Below are 10,589 nucleotides of genomic sequence, written 5' to 3'. Positions count from 1 at the left end.
TTTGATCCAAAATATATTGAGTTTAACATTTTATTTGACTCACATATACTTAAATTTAACATATAACTTAATTCAAAAATATTAGATTTAGCAGCAATTCAGACTCACATCATTTATGCTTAGCATTCTACCAAGCCAAGTATAAGCTAGCACCTTCCCTTTAGCCCTTTCAATTATGAACTTCTTAAGCAAACACATCGTGCATAATACGGCAATCCATGTCTAGTCGTCACTAAAACATATTTCAAACATTTTGAAAATGATATTCTACAGGTTTTTATTCAACCATCAAGCTAATAGCTTTGCTTATTTCAATTTCACGAGTGCAGAAAGTTCCAGCTTAAAATATTAAAACAAATCAATCAGAAGCTATAATTCTGCCGATGCTTAAACTGTCACCATTGATAATCTTTCTAGAAGACGACAGGCCGAGGTCAAAGGGTCCCAAAGAATCAGTCTGCATCAAGAAAATTAATCAGAATTTTGTAAGGTTATATGCAAGGAGGAAAATAAAAATATTTCAATTGTGGATTCAAGTACCCATTTGATTCCTGAAAGCCCAAGGCTGTTTTCATGATTATACATTCGAGAACCAAGTGAGAGCTCTGTTTCAGATTCTTTGCACCCAAGGTCCTGTCGAAAGCCAGATTGGTTATTGACCACAAAACAAGGCGAAAAAAATTAAGGGCTCACGGTAGATTCTTTGAAATCGTGAAACATGTGGTCTCAACTACTTCAAATTTTTATGAGATTTAAATGCCCACAAAAGTTCCTAACCAAAATATGCATCGTACCAAATTATCATCAGTTAGCAGAGCTCTGATGCACTTCAAATTACTTGAAACCATCGAACATTTATATAAATCAATTTAACAGGTACGCAGCATTGACAGGGGTCTAACAATGTGACTAAACTATAACTAGTATCCTCGTTCATATTTCCGTACGTAAATTACAGTATGGGAGAACTTAACAAACCTCAGTCGTAGTTGGATGCATAGATGACTTTGAATCGGTATCTTGGCTGCAGGTCTGAGAATATGCACTTCCACTCAGAGTTCGACAATCTTTGCCTGAGGCAGATAATTTTTTAACGGCAAAGGCATGGCATGTGTCCTCGGCATCCAAAATAGATGAGCTAGAACTGTGAGGAGGAAGCCTTGGTCCTTGGAAACAATTTACTTGTGCAGTAATAAAGGCATCAAATGAATCAGAGATTATCTGAGATGGCTGCAAGCCTGGGTTACTCCCATTTGATCTTGGATCACAGGAATTCAACAGTCCTTGCAATGACGCTTCAGATAGCAGACCCCCAATGCTTATGTCAGTTAGGCCATCATTCCACGGCGTTGATGGTTGCCCAATGCCAACATCCATCTTTGTTTCATTGCCCTAGTTAGACACAAATAAGCAAATTTCAGAAAGATACAACATTGAAAGGCATAATCCAACCAAACCTCCATACTAAGGTATAGAATAGTTAGTTCAAAGATCATATTAATCAAATAATTTTGGGGAATAGATCTTACAGTTTCTCCAATAACTTCAAAAAATCATTAATAATTGAAATCCTATGATCATTGTGATGACTTGGCAATTATATAAATGTTTTCTTAGGTTACTGAATGCTGAAATTTAGACGCACTTACAAGTCATAACTGAGCCAGGAAAGGATTGCTGAATACTCAAATGAAGCAAATTACTCGATAACACAATAACAACAATCAATACAGAAAATGCCAAAAAAAGTGATACAGTACCTTAGGTCCAATTGATCCATCGGAAGATAGCTTATCAGCCAAAACCGCATTCATTGCTCCAGTTGAAGTGCTTGGTTTGAACTCTTCACTTGTTTCCTCCATCCGTTTCACTTCACCACAAGTACTCTCTGTATTGATACTGCTAACTTTCTGCACGAACTGAGGTTGTAAACAGGCCTCGTCGGCAGTTGACGCTGAAGGTACTCCAACAGGTTCAATTTCAGATTTAGAGAACCAACCATACCTTAAAAAACAAAACAAGTCAAAAAACTAAACCTAACTATCAAACACCCAAATGCGACAAGAAAGTGATCGGACACAAAACCTTAGACGGAAAACAGAAGGGTTCCCAATAGCGGCACAGACCTCTCCTGCAGTGACATCAATGTCACTCAACGTCCACTTCCTCCTAGCTAAACCTTCAGCTACGTTATACGGATATAGAACCGGCTCCCCACTAGCAATTTTGGAAGAACCCCACTTGTCATTGAAATGCTTAAGCACCGAAGATACTTTTTTACGAGCGCTTAGAGTGAGTTCCAAGTAGGGATGATACCCATCCTGCAGAGATCAAGTAAATTCAACATTTAAAAATAATTCTAGAATTCCTAGAGTCTAAAATCTTTTTTTTGGGGTGGGTCAACATTCCATTGATTTTTCACCTTTTCCAAGCCCACAAGAGTTGCTTCATCAATTGGGAAAAGCTGCAGCTTTATCTTCTCAGGCATTTGCTGTAATTCCTTTGCTTCTTCCGCCAACCCCCACAATACCGAAACCGAATTCGAATTTCCACTTTTTCCTGATTAATTAAAAAAAAGGCAAACTTGATAATTTAGATCGGATGGGTTGTTTGGTTTTTAGCGGATTTCATGAGAAGGGCTTCGGATTAGGATAATCGAATTAATAAGTGACTTAGTTAGGGTTTTTTTGCTAATAATTAATCAGAATTTTATTTTGATACAACAACTATTAAAAGAGAGAGGGGTTTGAAGGAAATTAAGAGATTGAGATGGAGAAAAATAGCATACCTGGATTGGATTCTGAAAGCTGACACCGAGAGAGATTTGAAAAGTGTAGAGAGAGAGAGAGAGATTTGGAGGCGTCAAAATTGTTCTTCCTTGGCGGGAATGAGTGTTTTCGTTTTCCCTGACAAGTCATTCATGAAATATAGGGAAAAGGAACGGGCTTTTCTGACACGTGTGGGGGCGTGGGGCCTACCTTGTTAAATGGGCCTTTGATAAAATTGAAAAGTACAATCGTTTATTATGAAAATCATTTTTCCTACTTAAAATAACAGTTAATTTTCTCTATTAATTATTTTAATAAGTTACATATATATAGCAAAAATTCTCGTGTTTTATATAACTCAAATCCAAAAAAAACTTATGTTAGTAATTATTATCGAAATAATTAGCCTAACAAGATATATTTATTAATGCTCACATTGTGAATTATTTAATAAAAATAAAAATTATTTAATACAGTTTCCCAATTTAATTTTTTTTTATTTGTAGATTGTACTGAATCATTTCTAATGAAAGGTGAATTGACATCTAAGAAAGAAAAGGTAATTTTACTGTTTAAATGTTGATGAGAATACCTTCTCAGCATAAAACGTATCCACCCCTCCATCACGACCCACACCATGGAAAGTATCATGTATAGACTCTGCGTTGGTCTAGAAATCATGGTTGGAGGGGGATTGTAAGAAGCAATCCCGTGGTAAGTATACGTGATTAATTTGATTTCGGTGTGCGATGTTATCGAATAAAAAATGGGATTTGTTTGATTAGGGTTTGAGAAAGAAAGGGCGGAGGAAGAGAGAAGTTTGATTTATTTTATTTCTCTTCTGTTTTGTTTTCAAGAAGTCATGGATTTAAAAAGAACTAGAAAAGGTGTGAGTAGTATTTGGTTAGTGTGCTGGCATTTAAGAGATGAGACAATAAGAATAAAAAAGAAAAGATATATAAGAAAACGAAGATAAAATCATATTTAAGTAATGATGTATAAAATAGAATAATTTTGAATATATCACACGTTTGGTTATGAGATACTACGGTCGAACTTATATATATTTAAAAAATAATTAAATGTTATTTTTTATTATAGTTTATATTAGGCATTGAAACTAATAATATTATAACAAACCAAGTTATAAAATTCAAAACAACCTAGCAGGTCTGTTCAAGAACTAGAGCCTAGATCGATTCGGGTTAAAAATAACATAGAGAAAGGGTTAATTCAACCTAACCGGTTTAAAAACCCAGGTCGTCTTGCAACTCGGTGAACTTGGGACCCAGAGCCTAGATCAGTCTGAGTTTGGGTTAAAAATAACATAGAGAAAGGGTTAACTCAACCTAACCGGTTTAAAAACCCAGGTTGTCTTGCAACTCGATGAACTTGGGACCCAGAGTCTAGATCAGTCTGGGTTTAAAAAAAATAATTGAATGATTAACACAATCTAACTAAGTGAAAAATCGAGGTCAATCCACCACTCTATTTACTCGGGACCTAGAGCCTGGATCTGTATGGGTTAAAACAAATAGAAGGAGGATTAATATGACCTCACTAGGTTAAAAACTTGGGTTCACTCATGCCTCAATCAAATCAAGGTAAAACCCAAGTAAAAAAGAAAACATTGATTGTTTTTTGAAAAAAAATGTTGTTTTGATTATTTTTATTAAAAAAATAAAATTAACTTGGATTGACCTTCCTGGCCTGTAATTAGGATCTTGTCCCAAGTCCATTCCTCAATTAAGTTTTTAAAATTATGATAATAAATATTTTTATTCTTATATGCTTCAGTTGAACAATCTTGAACAATCTTGAAACTAAAAGTTTTTCACAAAAATATTTTGGGAATAAAAAGAATAATCTTTGAAGACATTATAACATTTTATTTTAAAAATACATAAATTTAATTCAAAATTATTTAAAAACAAATTTATTTTTATATTTTTATTTTTATATCTTCAACCAGACTTGTTTTTGTCTGTATTGCTTTTATTTATTTATTTATTAGATTATAATAACCAAAATATTATCGTATTAACATGAATCGGCTTAAAATACTTTATCATAGCAAATTATATTACAGGAATTATAAAAATAACAAAAAGAAACTGGATAAATCATTATAGCTCAAACTCAATGCACAGTCAATTAAACTGTGTAGTTTGTTTTTTTAATTTTGGTCATCAATCCTTTAAGTCTTGCAATTTCACCCTTTTAACTTAGTTTTTTGTTCATATTTTTTTATTTTGAATTATCTTGCACGTGCTGAGCTTTGAGAAACATTCAAGGATAAATTAAGTTTTGATTTTTCAGAATCAAAATTTAATTGAGTTGAAAAGATAAAATAAAAAAGGACTATCTTTAACAAAAACTAAAAACAAATGTTCCATTTATATTTTGCCTTGAAAAAGTTTAGCTAGATTACTAAAGTTTTAGTTCTTCGGTCATTCAGTCCTATTGTTTTGGAAATTCATGTTCCAATACCAAACATCATTTTCTCTTCAGTCCTATTGTTTTGGAAATTCATGTTTTCTTTACATTTTGTTTCCTCAGTGTTGAGAGAGGAAAAAGAAAGTTATGGAAAAGTTTTAATGAGAAAAAACATGTTCAAATGACTATTTTTCAACCATAAAAAAATATCTTGTGTTTATGAATTTATTTTCTTAAAAGAAGTTCAATGAAAGTTTTCTTGTAAACGCATTATGAGAAAAAGTAATTTAGGGCTCATTAATATTTGTTTTAAGTGATTAGATAATGTTATCTGGTTGTAAATAATTTATTAAGGTTTTTATGAGATTTTAAAATATTTTCACTTGAGTCTAAAATGAGTTATTGAATTTTTTATTATTAAAGGTGACCAAAAAAATTATAAACTACATAATACATGATTATAACAAAAACAATTGGTTAAAAAAAAAGAGTCAATAAGTGGATTCATGTCTGTTTAGAAGTGTGGTTGCAATTGCTTTTCAAAAAAAAAATTATGATGAAATGTATCAAGATGATATTTTTTTTAAAAAGATTATTTTTGATATCTCTGCATCAAAATAATTTGAAAACACTAAAAATATATTAATTTAAAATAAATAAATAAATTTAAATTTTTTAAAAATATTTTTAAAATCCAGAAATAAACAGTGGTTGGTCAAGCCATTAAGCATGACTTTGTTTTATTTAAATATTATTTAATACCTCCTCTCTTATTTCTTTTAAGAATTGTTAAGTTTTTTTCTAAAATACTAATTGATTTTTTAAAATGTTTATTAATTTTATAATACTGTGAAGAGATTATTACAATTTATCTAATTTTTTTCTTTATATTTTATATTAATGAGTTTATATAAAATCATGTAAAAACAAAAATTATTTATCACTAGTAATAAAAATTAATCTCTAACATAAAATAAATGAAAACGTGTAAAAGAAAATGAATGGCCGGTCTTCAGCTTTTACTAGGAAAATTAGCTTGTTAATTTTTTATTTAATTAATGTTAATAAATTTTTTATTTATCATTTTATTTCCATATTAAGCATAAACAGTTTTTTTTTTCCAGCTAAGAAAATCACGATATTTGAAAAGGCATCCAGTTTCCTCATCCTGTAATAGAAATTAAGTTCAAATCCACGTAGAGAAATGAGATTTAAAAGATAATTTTTCCGAACTAAAAACACTGTCTTTGACTTTGTTTTCTCCACTCTCTTCTCTAGTCATCATATCTAAATATTAAATCTAGATCTAATTGTAGCTTATTTGTGTTCCATATGTTCGTTTGTCGTCCCCGTCCATTGATTTTTTTGTCATTCAAATTGTTTGTGGATGGATGATAATTATTAAGATTATTTATAAATTTATGATATAGTTTGTTTTTTTTTGTTTTATGGTGTCTTTAAAAACTAGTAGTGGTTTAAAAAGTTAATTTTATTATTAATTTTTTTTAAATATAGTATAAGAAGTTAAGTAGGTATGTTTTTTTATTTTTTTAAGTTTATATCTTGAGACTAGCATTGTAAATTTTTATTTAATTTATTTGATTACACAAAATTTAATATAAGAGATGTGTCGTTAAAATCACCCGAAGAGAAAACTTGATCTCATGTGATGTGTAAAATAATCTGAAAATATCTCTTACAATCAAGAAAGAAAAAAAAGCATTAATCTATGATTATGTTTTGTTTGGTACGAGTAAAATTATTATTTCTCATTGAAAAATTATAGGAAATAGATATGGTGCTTAGTTAAATGAAGCGTTGTTATGGAGACTTGTACGCATTACCATAAAGGACTCATTAACTAGTTGAAACTTGCATGATGTCTTGTTCCGAATCTTGACATGTCTTCTCACGCTATAGGGTTCACTAGATTCTTTGCCCGTGTCTATGTTACGGGATGATTTATTATTATTATTATTATTATTAATATGGATATTGAGACTAGTTTAGATATTTCTCGATTAATCTTATAAATCTTAAAATTAATAATTATATTAATTTTTAATAATTCTGAGATTTATAAAACTTAAATTAGTGATTTACAGAGAGTATAACCAGTTGAGCTACACTCTTTAAAGATTTAAATTATTTTTTAAAAATATTAAAACAAATATAAAGATACTATGAAGTTAAAAATCCGATTCGCATTGAACAAAATATTTTTAAAATATTGATATGATAATATATTAGACAACATGTATTTAAAAAAAATATTAAGACGGTGACATATTAAATAAAATATTAAAAAAATATAGAGAATAATATATTGGATTGACATGTCCCAACCATGGTTAACCTATAAAATTTATGATCTGAGGCACGAGATAACAATAATCTTGTGGAACACAAATTGAAACAAGTTAAGAATCTTAATTTTAATCAACCAAACGTTTCAACATGAAATTAAAACAATATTCAATTTAAAAAAAAACATAAAAATAACTCAAGTAAACCTAGATTAGTGGATCGTGCCATGTCATGGGTTAGACCAAATTTTTTATAACATAAAAAAGGATATTTAGACTATGATAGTGAGAAAATATGAGATTCGAGTAATTGACTTGACTGAATGTAATAAGCTTGACTAATTTAATATTACAATTAAAAAAAACATCAACAATAAATAAATTAAATAAATAAATTTTTGTCAAGTCCACTTAACATGGGTTTATCATGCTTGCTAGGCCTAAGATGTTGTACTTAAGTAGCTTAGGTTTGGTGTGGTTTCTAAACCCATGGTGTTTGGGTCTGGCATGGGCGTTTAGACTTGGTGTGATTGCCAAACCCAAGGTACGTGGTTTTTAGAACTTGCATAATTTACGTGACTCGAACAAAGGTAATGATTTTGTTAAGGATCAAAATACTTATGCAAATGTGTTGAATGGTTTTAGGATATCTAACTAATAATTTCTGATAAACTTTTAATGTATCATTAGGAAAATAAACAACAAATACTTTTACCAAACATTGTTGAATTTCAATAAATAAATGTAGAATTTAAGCTAAACTTTGTTATGTTAATACTAATTATTCTTTATAAATTCAACACTAGCCTTGCAAAATATCACAAAAGTAAGGTAATGATTTATCCATAATAAGCCAATGAACGCTAGCAAAATAATTTCTAAGTCATGGTAAAAACAAAATAGTGTTTAGGCAAATAACAAACTAAAAATTCTTTTTAAAAAGTGAGGGTCAATCCATTTCGAGTTAGTTGCCCCTTATAAATCGGGTAAGTCGAGCTAGTACGCTAAATTTGTGAATTGAGTTATAGACTTTACTGGGATTATAATTTATTTATTTTTTAACTACAAGATAATAAAAATAGATGATTGTAAAGTCAAATACCAACTCAATATCAAGACATTTTTCTAGATAACGATAACCTTATAAAAGACAAAACAAAACCAATTATAAAGTGAATTCCCAATTAATCCAGTATTTAATGATGAATATAACATCGAATGATGAATTATCATAATTATCATTATAAAAATTATTATTCTTACATTATTATTATTATTATTAACATTATCACTATTATTACAGCTACCACCATTACTATTGTCTTCAATAAGTAATATCATAATTGTTATTAGTATTATTATCATGATCACTATCACTATTATTATAATTATTATTGTTTGTACTATTATTATAATTGTTATCACCACCACTATAACTAATATTCTTATTCTAATTACTATCATTGTTGTTGTTGTTGTTGTTGTTGTTGTTGTACTTGTTGTTGTGACTATACTACTACTATTATTGCCTAAGATTCGCTGCACTTGTTGTTATTACTATACTACTACTATTATTGCCCGAGCTTCGCTGTGACGATTTTTTTTGTCATTGCGTTGAACTTGGTTCATGTTTGTGCTAAATATATAAGATACATAAACTTTAATAGCTAATAATGTAAAGAGAAATTAACACAAACTATAAACAGTAACATAGATAGAAAGGTTTTAAGATGTAAAGAAGTTAATACACAACCAAGATAGTGAAAGTGAAATCCAAATAAAAATCAAAGCTTGTCCATTGTAATTTTTGCAAGTCCACATAACATGGATCTATCGTGCTTGCCATATCCAAAATGTTGGACATAAGTAGCTTGGGTTTGATGTGGTTTCCAAACCCAAGCACCTTAGGTCTGACTTCTAGAATTTGCATAATTTTTGTGAGCTAGACATATGTAATGGCTTTATTGAGAACCAAAGCACTCATGCAAATGTGTTGAATGGTCTCAAAACATTTAACTAATAATTCCTCATGAATTTCTTATGTATTGTTAAGAAAAAACAACAAATATCCCTGTCAAATACAGTTGAATTTCAATAAATAGATGCAGAATTTAAACTAAACTCAATTATGTTGATACCAATTGTTAGATACATGCTCGCGCTTTTATAATTTTAAAAAACTCTGATGAAGAATAAAGAAGAATTACTTTTGCAAGCTTATCTTGTTAACAATGCAAAGATATACTTGTTGTCTTCCAATAAAATACTAATTCAACTTACTCGAAGTTCTTAGGTTCTACCTATTAATTTGTTGTCCAAAATTTTTATTATCCATCTCTAATCCCCCTAACATTATTAACAAAAAACAAAAACATGTTAGATCTTTGAAAAGAAATTCAACCTTTAATGTTAGAATCCATAAAATCCACTATTTTTTTAAAAAAATTTATGGGGTTGATGGTAAGATCAAGATATATTCATTTTATTAATGAAAGGATAATTGATTGCATCAAACTCTTAAGAGCAAACAAAAACAAATCACATATTTTTCTCACCATTAATCATACCACAAAATCCCACAATCTCTTTGTTGTCTTTTTTTCTCCGTCGTGACTCTATTATTTTTTCTATCAATTTGGCACCTTTTTCTCTTCCATTTCTTTTGCTGATTTGGTTGAGAGGAAGGAGAAGGATTGAACACATAAATTATATTCATTTTCTTTTTGCAGTTTTTTCTTAATCGATTCGCTTTTATATTTTTTGTGATCTGAGTTGTAAAAAATAAAAAAAAACGAGAGAAAGAGAGAAGAAGTAATGAATGAAAAAAAAGAGCCAAAAAATTAATTTTTTTACTCATAAAAAAATAAAAAATAAAATTATTATTATAATTCATAATAAAAATTCTCATATCATTTAATTTTTGATATAATTGTTGGTGCCATCAACCTCACGATGAATGAACAAGCACACGCTACTATTCAAAGACAGAAAATATTAAATTTATTTAAAAATATTTTTTAAATATAAAAATAAATAGACTCCTAGTAGATAAAAAGCTATTGCAACGCAATGAGGAAAA

General features: G+C 29.4%; 1 protein-coding gene across 1 annotated transcript; it reads right to left on the bottom strand.

Annotated features, from left to right (window-relative positions):
- Nucleotides 1-223: 223 nt before the first annotated feature.
- LOC105123893 (TSL-kinase interacting protein 1-like) lies at nucleotides 224-2,894 on the bottom strand. Its single transcript, XM_011023665.1, has 7 exons — nucleotides 2,789-2,894; nucleotides 2,423-2,559; nucleotides 2,086-2,321; nucleotides 1,761-2,004; nucleotides 979-1,392; nucleotides 541-633; nucleotides 224-457 (listed from the first exon to the last, which is right to left on the bottom strand). Exons 2-7 carry the CDS (start codon nucleotides 2,486-2,488, stop codon nucleotides 359-361), a joined length of 1,152 nt encoding a protein of 383 aa, XP_011021967.1. The 5' UTR covers nucleotides 2,489-2,559; nucleotides 2,789-2,894; the 3' UTR covers nucleotides 224-358.
- Between the last annotated feature and the right edge of the window lie 7,695 nt (nucleotides 2,895-10,589).

Source organism: Populus euphratica, unplaced genomic scaffold (genome assembly GCF_000495115.2).
Source record: "Populus euphratica unplaced genomic scaffold, PopEup_1.0 scaffold12.1, whole genome shotgun sequence".
NCBI lineage: Eukaryota > Viridiplantae > Streptophyta > Magnoliopsida > Malpighiales > Salicaceae > Populus > Populus euphratica.
Note: the sequence above shows the minus strand (reverse complement) of the source record. Positions and strands in the feature narration are given on the sequence as shown.